The 19,612-nt window shown below is 36.3% G+C and overlaps 1 protein-coding gene across 9 annotated transcripts in view; it reads right to left on the bottom strand.

The window, feature by feature from the left end:
• Nucleotides 1–19,612, bottom strand: part of CCSER2 (coiled-coil serine rich protein 2) — a 167,603-nt gene that overhangs the window by 35,024 nt on the left and 112,967 nt on the right. For all 9 annotated transcript variants that reach the window (XM_089897782.1, XM_089897786.1, XM_022562477.3 and 6 more), the window contains 2 exons: nt 5,972–6,055; nt 471–557 (listed from right to left, as the gene is read on the bottom strand). In XM_089897782.1, the coding sequence (XP_089753908.1) occupies nt 471–557; nt 5,972–6,055 (171 nt within the window). The remainder of the gene's footprint in view (nt 1–470; nt 558–5,971; nt 6,056–19,612) is intronic.

Genomic DNA, 19,612 nt, shown 5'->3' with positions numbered 1-19,612 from the left:
TAATTAAATTCAAGATACAGCATATACAGTTTTCATATGGAACTAACATTTGATATCATAACAATTATAAAATTATAAAGATTCAGACATATCTCTGAGAGATCACTCAGTATCATCCATGGGCAAGAAACATTTTTTTTAGAACAGCCATTCTAACAGACCATTCAGATTCCTAAGACTAAACACCCAGTTTCGTTCCTCAACAACATGAACGTAAATTGGTGAATTTCAAATACCCAAAACAGAGGCAACTGAAAATGGATTGAGTTTTTCACCTTGAAAATTTATTATTTAGACTGAAAGTTAAACCACATACTTTAAGAGAGCATGTAACTTAAAAATAATACAATATTGCAATCTTAAAAGCTAAAAATAAAATCCAGTTTCAATTCTGGCTAGTTTTATAAAAAAATATACATATTGCCCAGTTTGAAAAGCCTGCACTTTACATACTACACTATAATACTTACAAGCTGATGTTCTAATAGTTGGATTTTTTCATCTTTTTTCTTTATTTCATCTTTAAGTTGTTTTATTTCATTTAATAAATCTTCATTCTGAAATATTTTAAAAAATTTAACATGAAGTATTTAATTGTATTTAAAAACACTAATGAGAAGCATTAAATCAATGATGAAGACTGAGTAATGAATTGGTTGTTTATTTAAGGGGGAAATTCTTCTTAAATATGTCAGCTATTAATCCATTAAAAAAAAAAAACCCATTTTGGTCTTCTAAGAATTCATAGTCTAAGGAGTCTGACACGTAAACAATGAACAATAATAGCAGCAACAGCTAACATTCATTGAGTATTAATCAGGTGCCAAGAACGAGTACCTTTTAGGTATCTAAGTAGTTGATTCCGACTGCAACCCTGAGGTAAGTACTATTATCCCCATTTTACAGACAAGAAAATTGGCAACTAGGCCACGTAGTAAAATAAATTACACACAGAACAGTAACTTCAGCTAGATTTCAAGGAATGTATAAGAGTTGCCTGTCAGAGGAAATGAAGGCCACAAGTAGAGAAAACTGTGTAATTAAAGGCACAGAGTCATTTCATAGCTGGTTCAGAAATCAGCAGAAAGATAAATGTGCCTGAAGGATAACAAGGAAGATTCTTTTTCCATGAGCTACTTTCATGAGAACTGCCTAAATCAAAGAGTAAATACCCTGTTAACTTAGTCTATAAGAAATTCCTAATAGTATTAAGAGAAACCTATTATCAAGGTTAGCAGGAATGCAGTTACATTTCCAAGTATAAGGTATCACTACCCTATAGTTAGCCCATTTTGTTTACTGCTATTCAATTATCCAGAAATATATACTGATGAAGTAATGCAAGCAAGGAAATCACAGTTGCCTCTTGAACAACACAGGGGTTAGGGGCACCAAAACAGGGGTTAGGGGCACCAAACCTCTGCAAAGTCAAAAATCTGGGTATAACTTTTAGTCAGCCCTTGACATCCACAGTTCCTCCATAACCACAAGGCTTACATCCTTGGATTCAACCAACTGCAGATCGCTGTAGTACCACAGTATATATTATTGAAAAAAATCCGCATGTAACTGGACTCATGCAGTTCAAAACTGTGTTGTTCAGGGATAAACTGTAGAATATATATGTGAATGATACATCTTTCCAGAGAGAAAAGTAAGTGAGCAAATAATTATAATGTGTTGGTCATGAGCAAAGTATACACTCTTCTTCAGATATATTGGGAACAAAAAATAATATTGCAGTCTCATTAACAAGAGATTGGAAACAGACATTTTATGAAGGCTTTCACATATCAAATAAGCATCGCAATGGGGAAGAAACAACAGGGAAGAAAATATTTTTTAAAATGCTGTTATGTATACCACAATTGGGAAAGACTAATTATTATATATAAAAAATGACTTCCGTTGAATTTAAAGAGTTTAGGGACTTTAAAAAATAATAAATCAAGACTAAAAAAAAAAGATGGACTGCAAATCATGAAGGACATATTTTTAAACTAAGTGGCAAATTAAGCTATTAAGAAATGATAAATATATTTGATTACATAAACATTTAAAGCATCTATACAATTAACATTAAAGTTAAAAGCTGGTGAAAACCTATGCTAATATGACAAAGAATTTATAACTCAAGTGTATTAGGAGACTGTTCAAACATATAAGATCATTTCTAGGCCCCAATAGACAGATAGTCAGTTCTCACAAATATACATATAACTGGAAAAATGTTCTGTTTGACTTATTGAAGAAATACAAATTAAAGTATTAAAGGTATTGTTTTACAGGCATTAAATTGGGGGAGAAATACTCAATGTGATTAACAAGACTGCAGAAAAAATGGTACATTATCAGACATAACAACTGACGTTTCTGGACAAACGTATGCCTGTATATACAAAAGTCATAAAAATTACTTGCACTCTCCAATTCAGTTATCCAACTCCTATGCCAAAGAAATGATCCTAAGTACGAGAAAACCTATAATAAGTTACAAAGTTACAAATTTAGAATTGTAACTCTTAAAGTTACAAATTTAGAATTGTCCTGTAAGAGGACAACTGAAATACAATACAGTAAGCGACTTGATGGAATACTACACAGCCATCATTCAGTCATGGCTAGGTTCTGCTGGTGCTAGAGGAAATGGCTGAAATCAAAACACAATATGGTAATAACATTTATAGCCGACATGCATATAGCACTTACTTTAGAATAGGCACTGCTCTAAGGATTTTACACATAAAGACAGGCAAAGGAGAACACATCAGGAAATGGGTAATTCCAGTGGAGTCTTAAAGGATAAGTAAAAAGTTCTAAGGACACAAACTGTGGCAGGATTTGTATTTTAGGGTAGGGGATTCTATAAGACAATACAGAGATGGGGACAAGCATAGCATATTTGGAGAATTACAGGCAGTGATGCTGTCACATGAAGGCTGTGGTATACAGTGGGGAGCAATGTGGTTAGTAAATTAGGCAAGGGCCAGATCATAGAGGGCCTGAACATCAAGCATGGCTTTAGTCAGGGAGTAACAGATCTGCATTTGAGATGGCTTTGACAGCTGTTTGGAGGATATACTTGACAAGGACAACAAAAAAACTAGGCTAGGAAACTGGTTATCAAGATGTTGTAATATGCCAGGTAAGAGCAGGGGCCTGACCCAAGAGAGTGATAATAGGGAGGAGAAGAAACAGGAGAAAAGGAGATGTTGGCAATTCACTGCATGAGAGAGAAGAGCACAGAGAAGTAGTCAAGAGTGACATCTCCATTTCTAGCTTAGATGATATAGCAAATAGAAACAGAGAATGAAGGAGGAGAAATTATGTCCAAAGAGAAATACATATATGTATATTGGCAGCGTTGTGCAGCTCATGGGATCCCTGACTAGGGATCGAACCTGGGCTCCTGGCAGTGAAAGCGCTGAGTCCTAACCACTGGACTGCCAGGGAATTCCCCAATGAGGAATATTTTTGAGTTTTAAATACATTGCTAGAGGTACACACACCTCTTGAGAGGTGTGTTAGAGGTATTCCACCTGTGAGTGGGACACACAGTGGAAATGTCCAGTGGGACAACTGGATTACCAAGTATGAGAGAGACTGATTTTATGTATTATCAATATATATGTTATATGTGAAATCATGACAGTAGAAAGTTTGATGAGGACTGGACTAAAGATATAAATCTACATTCTAAAGAAGAAAAGGAACCTACAAAGAAAATGGAGGGGGGCGATGTTAAGGGGTATATAGGGAATTCAGACAGAAGTGACACAAAAACCAAGGGATAAAGCTTGTAGGACGACAAAGGCCATGCCAAATGTCTATTTTCCCAGGTTTCCACATTAACTGGAAAGGTAGTTTAAGGAGAGTCAAGAAAAGGTTTATTCGATTTACTGAATTTAGGATAGGTAAGATACAGAAATTTATAAGGTGAGGATGAAGGGGAAGTTGAGAAAGCACACTGAAGAGAGATGAGAGAGGAGGTCTTTAACTGCAGCAGAAGATAAGAGTCCAGAACACGAGAAGAAAGGTTGGTTTTCCACAGCACAGCAGTCACTTTTCCCTACAACTGGAATAAAGTGATTGAGAGTGACATAGACACAGACTAAGTCAGAAGGCAGGCAGCAGAAGATCTTGCTTGAAAAACACAAGGCTACCTGCAGAAGTTGAGAAGAGTAGCTGAGAAAGAGGCTGAGGAGAGTGGCCAATGTCTGGAACAGGTCATCAAGGGAATGGGAGAGACAGCTGTCCTGAGATAAAGGAAAGACTGTAGACATGGCAGGTCCAGTGTAGATTTTAAACCCTAAAATTGTAATGGTATAAGTCACCATATTTGTATCATTTGAAACTGAACTGCGAAACCATCTTGGATAAGAAGATGACATACTTGGGGATTTGCTGATGAAAGTGAAGGACAGTCTAGTGTACTGGGCTGAGACAGTGTGAGCTATTGCATCTCACCTTGGAAAGAAGGAAGAAAGACTAGGAATGATCTGCCTGAAAGGAAGGCATTGGGGACAAGAAATAAATACATGATATGTCTATCATGTAGTATTAAATTAACAGACAAACTGTAAAGGAAGATGGACAAAATGAAGACATTAATTCGATAAAAAAGTTGGAATTAAACTTTTTTTCTTAAAAAAGAATTTCTTTACATGTAAAAAACTTTCCACAAAAAAGAATTCAGGAAAAAAGTCAACTTTACTCTTAAAATATCAGTCACAAAACTTAAAAAAACTGAGATAATCAGAAATCATCTAAATCAATGGTTCTCAACTGAGTATGCAAGTAAAAGTTTTTTAAAAAGAGATGTCCTACTGCAAACCTACTATTTTACTCACAATAGGATGGAAGCCCAGAGACGGGAAGAAATTTATATGAGAACAGGTAGGTAACATGTTGAAAAGCCAAGATTAGATAACCAGATGTGACTACTATCCTATATTCTTTTGATTTTGTGTTTTATACATAAATTTGTTCCCAATAGGTCACTCCACATCCTATGAGAAAATTACGCTTCTCTGACCCCTAATACCAAGCGTGGCCACTTGACCTGTTTTGGAAACGACATATGTTACATCCAAGCAGAATCCACATGTTATTATGCCAATGCTACTTTCCCTCAGGTACAAAAAACATGTCCCAGGATAAGGGCTGATCCTTCAGCCTGCATCTCAGAATGAAGAGGACACGTGAAGTCCCATTGATCTACAACCAAAATGTAACATATCGAGAAATAACAAGAAATAACCTTTTGTTATTGTAAGCCACCAATATTTTGAGGTTGTTACTACAGATAAGTAGCACACACTGACTATTATACCTTGAAAACAGAATGTGAAAGGAAACAATAATTTTACTTGGAAACATGAAAGACATCAAGAATACCTGTATGTGCTTAAGAAGTAAATATGTGATTCAGGTAGATGCAAAAAACAAAAAGAGCTTTCTTCAACTAAAAATAGACCTCAAGATGAGAACTATAAAGAAATACACCTTCAAACACTAACCTGCATCTGCATTCTATAATTTTATCATTAAACATGAAAAAATAAATTAATGTCATTTTCATTAATATTTCTTCAATGTTGTGGTTATATATAAGAAGTACCTATTAACTGTTTTAATTTTTGTTGGTAGTCATATTTTAAAAACTGTTATTCATAATTATAAAAAAGAATTTAATGATTTTTATTTTTTTAAAAAGAATCCTGTACCAATATTAATACAGGGACAGATGATTATCCAACTGATAAAACAAACTCAAATTAAAGCACCACAGTGATATCATTTTAACTTAATAAGGTAGTAAAAGTTAAAAGAAATCTGATTAAAACCCAAGACAGCAAAGCTGCAGGTTTTAATATATTTATTATTAAATGTTTTAATTATTATTGCTTTACAATTTTAGTAATAAAAAATTTTTTTTGCAAAATTCAGCATGACTACCTAGTCATCATACCTTGTATATTTGATCACCATCTTCTGGTTCTGGACTAGATGACAAGGAGAGTTGAACATCATGCAATGAACCACTTTCATCATGCTGTCAGAAAGAAGAAAAAGTAAACGTAAGATTAATACAATTAACTGCAGACACTGAATTCAACCTGAATTCACCCCAGGCCAAATATAAGCATGGCAAACAGGAAATAAGATTTTAGAAATCTCCTTTTCATCTCTATGCACTGGTAGAAAGAAATGTGGAACAGGAAACAACAGAGCTCAGGAAAGAATATTTTGTGGGAATAAATAACATACACTATACAAGTCGATGATGCAGAAAGCCACTGAAAGTTTTAAAGTGGGAAAAGGAATATGGGAAATTTCCTTAAAAATTTTAAGACTACCTCACCTATGAAAAATGTAAAATAAAAGTCAAATTAAATCTGATTTGAATCAGCTGTGGTGTTCTGAGTATAAAGGAGTCAGAAACAATAATATTAAATGGCTCAAAAAGGTTTGACCATGGGCTTCCCTGGTGGCGCAGTGGTTGAGAGTCCGCCTGCCGATGCAGGGAACGTGGGTTCGTGCCCTGGTCCGGGAAGATCCCACATGCCGCGGAGCGGCTGGGCCTGTGAGCCATGGCCACTGGGCCTGCGCGTCCGGAGCCTGTGCTCTGCAACGGGAGAGGCCACAACAGTGAGAGGCCCGTGTACCACAAAAAAAAAAAAAAAAAAAAGGTTTGACCACAAAAATCATTTGATTAAAAATACTAGATACATATTGCATGACTCTATTTATATGAAGTTTGAGAAAAAGCAAAACTAATTTATGGTGCTACAAATCAGAAGAACAGTGGCTGACTCGGGAAAGGGGTTATTGACAGTAAAGTGCATTATACTCCATAAGGATGCTGGAAATGTTCTATGTCTTGTCTGTATGACAGTTACATGCGTACATACAAATGAAAAGTACAAGCTTTACACTTAAGACTGGTACACCTTAAGCACTTTACTGAATGTATGCTATACCTCAATTTAAAAAATTGAAAAAATTAAATTTTTGTCCTTAAACTCAATTTTTAAAAAATGACAGAATAGTATTATGTCCTACCCCTTGCTGAAGTGGTTTAGGAATAACCAGCTGAAAAGTGGCATGTTCAATGATTCACGGACAACCTTAAGAAAGATGAACCAGAAAAGAATATGCCTGGGATGATGGTGAGGGACTGAGTCCCTGACCAAGGCAGTACAACTGCAGCTCGATACCTTATTTGTTCAGATGGTACCTAGCTGCCTTGGGACACCCACTGAGTCAACAACCTTCAAGGAGTACTGCCATAGCAACCTTCCTCAGACCTATCTGTCCTGAAGGAAATCTCCCAGACCATGGAAATGTCCTGTATTGAAACAGGAGTGCTAAAATAGGAGACATAAGTATGTAGATCATTTTCTTCTTTACTTATTGTACTGTATACCTATTGAATCAGAATCTCTAGCGATGGGGCCTAGGAATGAGTATTTAGAAAAATTCAACAGGTTAACAGTGATTGACAGTGAAGTATTAGCAGTTGCCAAATTTCCAGCAGAGATAAATTACATTTTTATTGGTGATACCATACAGACATTAAGAATCTGACCTGAGAGAGAATGTAACATCCTAATGAAGAACAAATCCTGCCCAGTGCAGAGCAGGAACCTCAAAGAAGAGGAGGACAACATAAACTCAACTGCCTTGGACATGGAGGTAGTCGTGGGAAGAAGCAGAACAGGAAAAATAATACATCAGTTTTCACTGTACAGGAATAAAAAGGTGAGCCCAGGGAAATAGAAAATAAGGAAGTCATAAAGAAAATGACTCCAGGAAGTTGTATGTAAATTACTAGATTCACCATTCCTGAGCACCACAGTTGCTCATAACTGATCCTAAATAGCATTTCAAAGACTTTGAGAAATAAACTAAAACTATGCCCAGGTCCCAAGCTAGCCTTTGGAAGGTGTACACTCAAAACAGATGTGGCAAGCATGGCCGAGGCTTTGGAAACAACTGATATTACAACCACAATCCAAAGGTGGCTAATTAGAACTTGCAGTCTGACCCTAATCAGATCATTTGTCTGCTTTAAAAAAAAAACAAAAAACAGGGCTTCCCTGGTGGTGCAGTGGTTGAGAGTCCACCTGCCGATGCAGGGGACACGGGTTCGCGCCCTGGTCCAGGAAGATCCCACATGCCGCAGAGCGGCCGGGCCCGTGAGCCATGGCCGCTGAGCCTGCGCGTCTGGAGCCTGTGCTCCGCAACAGGAGAGGCCACAACAGTGAGAGGCCCGTGTACCACAAAAAGAAAAACACAAAAAAACAAAAAACAATATTCTCTATAAGATTTAAACAAGATCCAGAGTCTCACAACACAACATTTGAACATCTAAAATGTAATCCAAAATTACTCAATGTAAAAACAACAAAGAAAATCTCAACTCACACAGAAAAAGATAATCAACAAACATCAATGACAAAATAAAAGAGAAGTTGAAATTAATTAGAAGAGATTTTAACAGAGCTATTATAAAAATTCTCCAAAAGTAAGGATGAAATCTTAAAGGGAATGGAAAGAGAAAGTCTCAGCAAAGACAGGATATACAAAGTGGAAACAAATGAAAATTTTAGAACTGCAAAGATTCAATAATCAAAAATTTTAAATGTACTGGATGGACTAAATTCCAGCATTTGAGGTAACAGAGTGAACTTGAAGATATATCAACATAAATCATCCACTCTGAACAATGAAGAGAAAAAAAACAGAGCCTGCTGCAGGAGCTGTGGGGCAATAACAAAAGATCTAATATTCATATCATTGAAGTCACAGAAGGAAGGGTGTGAGGCAGAAAAATATTTGAAGAAATAATGGATAAATACACCTCATATCTGGTGAAAGACATGAACCTACATATTTGAGAAGCTCAATTTAAAAGTAGAGAAAATAGAATGTGCTCTCTGAACATAAAGGAATTTAACTGGAAATTAATAACAGAAAAATTATCTTCAAACACTTAGAAATAACAAATTTCTTTGATCTGTGGGTCAAAAGAAGAAGTCCCAAAGTAAATGAGAAAATATTTTGAATGGAAGGAAAATGAAGTCACCACATATCAAAATTTGTGGAATGCAACTAAAGCAGTGCTTAGAAGGAAAAATTATTGTATGAGATACTTATATTAAAGCAAAGGTGTCAAATCCATAACTGGAGCAAATTTAAGCCAAAACAAACAGACAAAAATAATAGAGAACAGAAATTAATGAAACTGAAAATCAAGAAACGGAAATCAATAAAACCAAAAGCAGGTTTTTTGACAATTGCAAAATCATTAGCAAAACTGCAAAACAGGCAAAAGGCATTATAAAGTGGCTATTTTTTAACAATAGCAACAACAAAAATAATGACAATGTGAAAGTCTGGGGTTTTTTTTGTGTGTGTGTGGTGAGCAGGTCTCTCACTGTTGTGGCCTCTCCCGTTGCGGAGCACAGGCTCCAGACGCGCAGGCTCAGCGGCCATGGCTCACGGGCCCAGCCGCTCCGCGGCATGTGGGATATTCCCGGACCAGTGCACGAACCCGTGTCCCCGGCATCAGCAGGCAGACTCGCAACCACTGCGCCACCAGGGAAGCCCCAGTCTAGGGTTTTTAACTGACTCCATTAACTCACAATTGTAAATACTTTCCCAAAAAGCGCATTCCATTTTTTCAATATTCATTTGTCTCATAATTTATATACCTGATAAAGGACTTATATATAAAGAACTAACAAAAATCAATAATAAAACAGACAAAATTTTTGTTAATAGGCAAAAGAATAGACACTTCACCAAAGATACACAATTGGAAAATAAGCATACAAAAGATGCTCAGTATCATTAGTTATTATGCAAATGCAAATTAAACAGTGAGATACCAAAGTATACCTATGGGAACGGCTTTTGAAAAATATTGACAATACCAAGTGTGGACAAGGATGTAAAACAATTGGAACTTTCATTAATTGCTGGTGGGAATACAAAATCATATAACCACTTTGGAAAACAGTTCGGCAATTTCTTAAAAAGTTAAATATATACTTACCATACAACCTAGCAATCCCCACCCCCAGGCGAGAAATGAAAACAACCTCACATGAAAATTTGTGCATGAATGTTTACAGTGGCTTTATTCATAATTGCCAAAACCTGGAAAGAGACACAAATATCCTTCAACTGGTAAACAGATAAACAGACTATGATATATGCATACAGTGTAATACTACTCAGTAATAAATAGGAAGAAACTACTGGTACATGTTACAGCATGACTGAATTTGAAATGCATTACAGTAAGTGAAAAAGCCAGACTCCAAAGACTAAAAAATATACAAGTCCACGTATGTGACAGTCTTGAAAAGGCAAAACTGCAGAGACATAAAACAGATCAGTGGTTGCCAGGAGCTAGCAGTGGATATAGGGATTGACTTAAAAGGAAAAAAGAAAAGAAATTTTAAAGTGTGATTATAATAGCTGCACAACTGCATGCATTTGTCAAAGCTCACAGAACTGTACAACAAAAAAGACTGAATTTTACTGCATGTATATTATACCTCAATAGAACTGTAACAGGTTGAATAGTGTCCCCCTAGAAATTCATCTAACCCAGAACTTGTGACTATGACTTCATCTGGAAATAGGATCTTTGCAGATATATTCAAGTTGAGGCCATAATGGGTTAGGGTGGGGCCTAAATCTAGTATGACTGGTGTCCCTGTAAGAACACAGAAATTTGGAAGCATGGGTCATGTGAAGATGGAAGCAGACTGGAGTGATGCATCTACAAGCCAAGGAATGGCCAGGCTTGCCAGCAACCTCCAGAAGCTAGAAAGGCAGGAAGGTTCCTCTCCTAGAGCCTCAAAAAACACATGGCCCTGATGACATCTTGATTTCAGATGTCTAGCCTCTAGAACTTTGAGAGAATAAATTTCTGTCGTTTATGCTGCCCAGCTTGTGGTACTTTGTTATGGCAGCCCTAGAAAACTAATGTAAGGCCTAATAAAACAAAAGAAAACAAAAAGAGAGAAACACCAGATAAATCTCAACAATCCCAAGGAAAATAAAGCTGACACAGCAATATTATTATAACACACGGGTTATAATTAAGGTATAATTAAAGATGAAAAGTATTAATGAGGATAAAGAAAGGCTTTAATTAATGACCACAAGAACAATCCACCAAGAAGATGTGCCAATCATAAAGATTTATATACCTAATAAAATATCCTAAAGATACTAAAAGATTAATATAATAGATATACCACTACATAAAACATAGAGAATATATATCCTATTCAAACAAACGTAGAACAGTCACAAAAACTGACCAGGCTCCAAGCCAGGGGTTAGTTAACAAACTATTGTCCACAGGAGAACTCCAGTCAACTGCCATTTTTATTACAGTCCATGAGCTAAAAATGGTTTCTACATTTTTAAATGGTTACATTTTAAATGATTTTATTAATATCTACATAACATCAATTTTGCCTCTCAGCTGAAAAGGCTAAAATATTTACTGTTTGGCCAAGGAAAAGTTTTCCAACACAAAGGAAATATCAACACATTCCAAAGAATTTATATCATATAGATATTATTCTTTACTCTTAATGTACTGAAATTAGAAATTAATTAAAAAGCGAGTCTCATATTTCAAACCAATGTTTTTGAATACTGAAAAAATTCTTCTAAATAAAATAAATTTATAGTACAGCCCAAGACAATTGGGAGTCATTAATGTTTAAGTTATTTCTATGTCTCAAAGGAAAAAAAAAATCCTTCCAATTTTTTTTAACAGACTAGTAGTGTAGATTCAACAGATCAAAGAAGGAAAAAGCTATTATTTCCATCAAAGCACAAGAGCTTAAAGATCATGAATATAATCTCCAATTCAATCAATAATAAAACCACCTACCCTCCAAATAACTTTGACCCTAAATAATGGTAGTACTCGCTATAAAACCTTGTCTAGGATGAGAAGTGTTCAGGTCAAACATTTTGAGACAAGTTTTTTTAAGCATTAGACAGGGGAAAAGCAAATGTACAGAAAACATTCTCTTTTTAAAAACACTGAATAACAACCATGCATGCAATTTTCATGCTTCATACTACAGCTGGGAACTGTTCTAAGCATTTTGCATAAACATATTTAATAAATACATAGATACAAAAATAATACATAAAAACTATAAAACACCACTGCACAAAAGTAAGCAATTCATAGTTAACTGATTATCGAAGTATTCTGGCTGCTTTACTAAGTGAAGTGTCTTAGTGGGTTCTAGTTAGGATTTTTGAATTCTGAATGCAATTAACCTTAAGTTGATTAACTCTTATGTCATTAGCATTTTACTAAAGATTCCAAAAGATAGGTAAACCTTCCTCTGTCCTAAGAGGAAGATGTCCATGATCTTCCACTTTTCTTTTTGACAAAGCAGAAAGGTAAACTTTTGTTCTAATATTAAACTCTTCACATATTAACTTGTTGGAAAACCGTATAACAAACTCCATCTTACCCAAGTGGTTCTTCCATGAGTTTGCAAAAACTGGGATCTTCCTATGAGTTCCAGAGCAGCTGCAATGGACATGGACACTTGAAATGACTAACCAAAAGGTTTGGCAGCACTGACCAATCTCTGCTGACAAGCAGCATCAGTGATGTCAACAAAACTGCCTTGTGTTTCAGATATGCTACAACACAATCACAAGAGGCATCCTAGGAAAGGGAGTAGAGGAAGAGGAGAGATTTTTTTCATTTTCTTTTCAAAAGTCACTTTTTAAAAAAACAAAAGTATATATGGATGAACATCACATCACAGAATGTGTGCACTGAGAATAGTTTTTTGAGTAATACTGTAATTCACCTATGGGACTTAAAATCTAATGATTCAAGCTACATTTGGAAAGATTTTAAAGATATGGAGTCACAAAGCCTGATTTTCAATAAGTGTTTCAAAGATGAGTTGATCCTCACAAATGGTTTGGGGCAAAGACATTTTCAAAACAGAAAACTCTCCCTGGCATTCAAATTGACTAGAACATTGTTATATATGGGTAAAGTCTGTAATATTCTAAGCAAACCTTACTTACAAATATCTTCTGTTTAAACTTTTTTTTTTATTAAACCTAATTGTTTAATTTGTACATATCTGACTCAGGATATCCTTTTCTATAGGTTTCTTTTGTCACTTAAAAATATTAGTTGTAGATTTCTTCTAATTTTTCTACATTAAAAAAAAAAAAATTTAGGGCTTCCCTGGTGGCGCAGTGGTTGAGAGTCCACCTGCCGATGCAGGGGACACGGGTTCGTGTCCCGGTCCAGGAAGATCCCACATGCCGTGGAGCGGCTGGGCCCGTGAGCCATGGCCGCTGAGCCTGTGCGTCCGGAGCCTGCCACAACGGGAGAGGCCACAACAGTGAGAGGCCCGCGTACCGCAAAAAAAAAAATTTAACTCTTCAAACCACCTGAGTTTACTATAATATAAAACAAGAAATTAAATAATTCCTTCTATACTACTGAGTTTTTCTCAACATTTATTTCAAAACCCTTCTGTGTCCAACCGATTTTAGTACATACTTCAGCACATATTTCTGGGTTTTCTATTCTCTTCCACTGCTCTATGTTTCTATTTGTGTCAATATTATAACCTGCTCTAAAGGGTTTTTCCCTCCTTCTCTTTTTGTCTTTCTTAATGTACACAAATCTTACACTTTGGTGTTAACAATTTTGTAGTCATTTTGATTAATCCCCAGAATAAAACTGTTGTGATTTTGGCTGAAATTGTATTACATCTACCAATAGTACCAGGAAGAACTACGGGCTCCAATCACACACTCAGATTGTATCTTATCTTTGCTCTTTCAAACACATCGTTCTTCCCAGCCACCCAACACCCACTCCTCACACCCCCACCGTGGGAGAGAGAGGTCTGCCATGTGCCTCTCATGGACTAGACTCCCTGGCAATGCCTCGGAGAGAAAGGCTAAGGAGTTCCCATGAAATCCGGCTTCAGGGGAATTAGCAACTCTGTTTAGGAGCTGGATGGACCCTAACAGTACAGTGTGTCCCCCAGAAGTTCTTGCATATGGCCCAGTCTATTCCTACATGGGTTGGACCTGGAGACTGATCCCAGGGAGCCTGGATGTCAAGTCAATGTGACACGCCAACACACCATTCTTACAGTTATTTAATACTTGTATGTTCTCCTAGACTATAAGGTAGTCTTGATTACTACATTAATATCCATGGATTAAGATAATTTTTATAATATTTAGCCTCCCTATAGAATATAAGTATCGGTATTTTATCTAAATCTTTTATACAAAGTTTTGCAGGGTTCTTTATAAAACATCACAAACATCTCTCAGATTTATTGATGATTTAATGTTTTATTGATGCAGTGGTTATTTCATTATTTCCAATTTAAATCTTTGATTTATTATCCTTGAAGTCTTGAGTATAGTACTGTTTACCTGTTGGAGCAGGTTTTTTTTTTGGACCATGTCCCACAATAAGGAATACATTTTACATCATAACCATGTACATATATACTTGAATATGTGTGCATGCATGTGTGTGTATGTTTGCACGCATGTGTCTAAAAAAGATGGTGGATGGATAGATGGATGGTAGACAGAGAGATACAAATATCACACTAAAAACAAGTTTCACAAAACAATATCTGTCCTTATGTGTACGTGATGCCCCCTAATAGTTTCTATATCATTCTACTTTATTAGGAAAAAAGTCTAGTTATGATGGACAAAATTTATTTCAAAACCCACTAACCATTTGTAATGTGTAGTTTTAAGAACAATGCACTAGATATAGGAAAGGATTATGTCTTCTTTCTTTTTATCTTCATTACTACCACAATCCTTGATACTCAAGAAGTGCTTAATAAAGTATACTGAATGATGAAATAACAATACATGGATACTAAAGTAAATGGAATTAGCTTTTTGGGCAGCTACATAAAACTGTAAGCAATGCAAGCAATTAAAAAACTTTCACATTTTTACCTTTGTTGATGTTTCTATCGTCAGTAAAATAACAGCTAACACTTACTTATTAACTGCTTTCTATGCATCAGACACTATGCTTAGCACTTTATCTGAATTTCCTCATGCTTTATAACAGTCCTGAGATAGGAGCTATTATAATCTCTATTTCTTTTATGAGGAAGTCTAGGCATAGGAAATTTAAGTAATTTAATTTATCCAAGATAATTTATCCACAACAAACAAGTGGGGAAAATGGCCTAAATTCAAATTCTAATTTTTTGAATACATATATTATTATTAACTTTCATCATTATTCTAGAGATTCGACATTACCCCAATTAACCCACAACTAAAAACAACTCAAATATCTATCAATGGGTAAATGGATAAAAATAAAATTGTGGTACATACATGTATAATGGAATGCTATTCAACAATAAAAAGGAATGTACTGAAAACACAGATGAGTATCAAAGCCATTATGGTGAGTAAAAAAATCCAGCAACAAAAAGAAGCACACATTGGATGGTCTAGAAGAAGACAAAGCTTGTAGATGAAATTCTAGAAAGGACAAAGCTTTAGTAACAGAAAGCAGAGCAATGGCTGTCTGGGCCAGGTTTGAGAGAAGACTGACTCCAAAGGGACATCAGCAGCAACAGCAGTGTTCTATACCTTGATGGTGGGGCTGGGGGTTTCACAACTATGTCTATGCATCAAAACTCCAGCTGCATACTTAAAATGGGTACACTTTACTTGAATGCAAATTCTACCTTGATAAAGTCAATAAATTTTTAAAAATTTGCTTCCTCTTCCTCCTCACTTTCCTTTATCTTCCTGAATAAGCCATCAGGTGAGACAACAAAAGATAAGTCTCCACCCAAAACGACAGCCCAGCATAGGGTTTCAGAGTCTAAATGGGTTGAGAAACATGTCCCTGCAGGGGGTCAGCTTACCAAGGCAAGTCAGAGCTCAAAGGAGTAAAAAGGGCATCCACAGAAAGGATGGGGGAAGAAAGATTCCAGTGTCAAACCTGAATAGAATGAGGAGGGTGCATGCACACAGGGGCAGCCTGGTCTGGGCTGTCAGAGTCTAAGCTGAGTGGGGTGGGTGTACTCCCACAGGAGGGCCTGGAGAGGGCTACCAGAACTCAAGCAGCATGAATAGGGCACTTAGGCAGGAAAAGACCCAGTGCCAGGTGTCAGACCCAAGGAGGGCTAAGAGGGCATCCACGTGCAGACATCAACTGACACGTGGCATCAAGCCCAAGCAGAGTGAAGAGGCATCCACAGGAGGAGGAGACTGGTGTGGGGTGTCAGAACCCATGGGGCTGACAAGGAGTCAGAGCCCAAGTAGGGTGAGGAAGGTGTACACAGGTGAGCAGCCAGGCATGGGGATTCAGAATCTTAGAGGGATGAGGAGGGCAACTGCACAGGACAGGTGGTGAGAAGTTGGTTATAATCAAGAGAATTGGTCAAAAGAGTAAGTATATTAAGGTCATCAAAGTCAAGAGAAAACTGAGGAAGTACTACAGTTCAAAGACATCTACAGAAACATGACAGCTAAAAGCAATGTGTAATTCTAAACTGGATCTTTCTGCTTCTGCTATAAAGGACACTACCAGGACAAATGGTGAACCGGCTCTAAGGATTAAATGGTAGTAATGTGTCAATGTTGATTTCCTGATTTTGAAATGCAGAATAAAGCCACAACTAAATATCACTAGATTCCCATCACATGACAAAAATTAAGAAGTGTGATAATACGAAGTGTTGCTCAGATGTAGAACAATGGAAGAAAAAGCATCTATTACTTGAAGGGAGTGAAACAGATTGAACAATTTTGGAAAATAGTTTGGTATTTGTAGGGTGGAATATTTCTATGCCCCATGATTCAGAAATTCCACTCCTAGTTAGTTACTCCAGAAGAATTTTCACACAAGTATACCAGGAAAAGTTCATATCAACATTATTTGTCATGGCAAAAAAAAAAACAAAAAACTGGAAACAAAATGGACATCAGGAATAAAATGGAAAAAGAAATTGTTCACAGAGACAGTGCAAAAATGAAAATTAATGAAGCAGAACTAAACGTAAATATGAAAGAACCTTAAAGAAAATGCTGAATGGTAGAAGCAATTCACAGAGAAATACTTACAGTATAATTTCATTTATATAAAGTTCTAAAAGAGGCAAAAATAATATTCATGAGGACACCAACAGAGACAGTTAAAAATTAACAGAAAAAGCAAGGGAAATACTAGATTCTGGAAAGGGAAGGCACTACAATCAGGAAGGATCACATAGGGAGCTTCCTAATGTCTCGTTCCTTAACCTGGGTGGTGAGTACAAACCTGTTTCACATTATTCATTAAGGTGTACCCTTATGTTGTATATGCTCTTTTTATGTATATTTCATAAACTTATTTCTCCTGGAATGAAGAGAAAAGTCTGGGGATAGAGAAGCATAAGTTCCCTGACTTTTCTATAGTTCTCTGCCACCAAGTGGCAATCATTCAGCAGCTCCTCAACTCTTAGTGCACCCTCCCAGGATGCTGCTGCTGTAAATATTTCATCCACCTGCCACTGCACCCATGCATCCACTCCCCCCCATACAGAGACAGAGAGATAGAGACACAGGAACAGAGAGAAAGAGTCAGAGGCAGAGACAGGCAGACAGACAAGAGAATTATGTGAGGGACAAGTTACTGGCTTTATTCTCAACACTGGAGCTGAGAGGAAATAATAAAACAAAACATTTGTATATCATACTTGACAGTTCATAAAACACTACTATATACCTCTTTATTTTTATCCCCAAAAAAAGGTAGACAGGGTATGAATCATCAGGATCAAATATTTTGCAATCCCAAAGAAAAATGTCAGAAAAAGATACCATCATATTCTTCCCATTACTCCACCTTAGATATTTCATTTCTCACTCCAAGGTCAAAAGAGATGCTCAATGTGATAATACGATAAAAGCATACAGGAAAAATAATGAAATGAGAGTGAAGAAAATGGATGGAAAGCCGTTTTACAGTATCTACTAAAGCTGATTCCACTCACAGGTATATACCAAACAAAAATGCACACGTATGTTCACCAAAAGACATATACCAGAATAATGTAGCAGCTCTATTCATAATAGCCAAAAACTGCCTAAGTGCCTATCAACTGTAGAACAAATGAAATAAATTGCGGTATATTCACATCATGTAATACTCTATAGCAATAAGAACAAATGAAAAAAATGAAATAATTCACAAATATAATATTGAGCAAAAGGAGCCACACACAAAAAGGAAATATAATACATTCCCTTCATTTATGTAAAGTTCAAACACAGGCAAACTCATCTACGTTTTCAGAAATCAAGATAGTCACCACTAGAAATGCAGGTTAATGACTGAAAGAGGCTTCTGTTCTGGGGTCCTGGTAATGTTCTTTTTCTTGCTGGGTGCTGAGTCCATGGGTATTTTCAGTTTGTGAAAACTGACTGAGATAGACATTTATGAATTGTACCCTTCTCTATGCACATATTATGCTTCAAGTGGTTGAAACAGGAAGTACAGAATTAAAGTAAGGAAATAAGACACCACTAAAAATTTTTTTATTCTGTATGTGCCCTTGTCTTCAGATCAGGATCAAAAATTCTTATTTAAAATTCTCTAAATTAGGTAATACAATATGAGAAGTATTATGCTAAAATATTTCAAAAGCCTTGGGTTTAAAATACATTCTGCATTAGTATGCAACCAGGTGACCTTGAGAAACACAATAGATCTGGGAGTCTCAGTTTTCTGACCATTAAAATAGGATCACTGCCATCCTCCCTATCCCACAGTTACTGAGAAAGAAAATAAAGTTCACAAAGGCGCTGTTTAAATTGTGAAGTACCCTTGAGTTGCATTAACAAAAACAAAAAATAGATCAAGACTAAACACAATTGTTTACAATTGTTAAATTTTATTTGTGTGCACTGAGAACTCTGTTCAAGTGAACTCTTAAATACAGAGGCCTATTTAATAAACCATTGTTCTGGGTTTGGCTGAAGGGATGCAAGGCGATGGTGAGGAGAGTGCTAGAGGCTGCCGTCACACTCTCCTCTTCCTGTTGTACCCCAGGGTATCTCCTAGAATGCCACTGTGTGCAGCAGGCCTTGGAGTCCATATAGACTGGGGTAAAAACTCCGGTTTTATCAATAATTAGCTCTCTGAGTCTCAACTTCTTCAACTGTGAGATGAAACCAATATCACCCACTTTTCAAGAACTAGAGATAATATACATTACAGAACCTAGAAGAATGCCCAGTATGAAATGTATGACCACTATATAAAATTTTTACATACAACTCTGTAAGACATACAGGAAAGAGAAAACTTTTTAAAAACTTTAAGCTAAAACCTGGATGTCCTCAACAGCCACCTAAATATTATGAGTTAAGTCACTCTCTCTGCTATTCATTTTCCACAGATCCCTTCAAGTAATATTTTTAAAATACCAATTTGGCCATGTCACTAATCCCAGCTTATTACTGCCTACAGAATAATGCCCAAGCTCCTTCTGCGGTACACAGACCCTTTACAATCTGCCCT

Source organism: Delphinapterus leucas, chromosome 16 (genome assembly GCF_059928025.1).
Source record: "Delphinapterus leucas isolate spDelLeu-1000000601 "Yukka" chromosome 16, BTC_Dleu_Yukka2, whole genome shotgun sequence".
NCBI classification, from domain to species: domain Eukaryota; kingdom Metazoa; phylum Chordata; class Mammalia; order Artiodactyla; family Monodontidae; genus Delphinapterus; species Delphinapterus leucas.
This window is presented reverse-complemented; position numbering and strand designations above follow the sequence as displayed.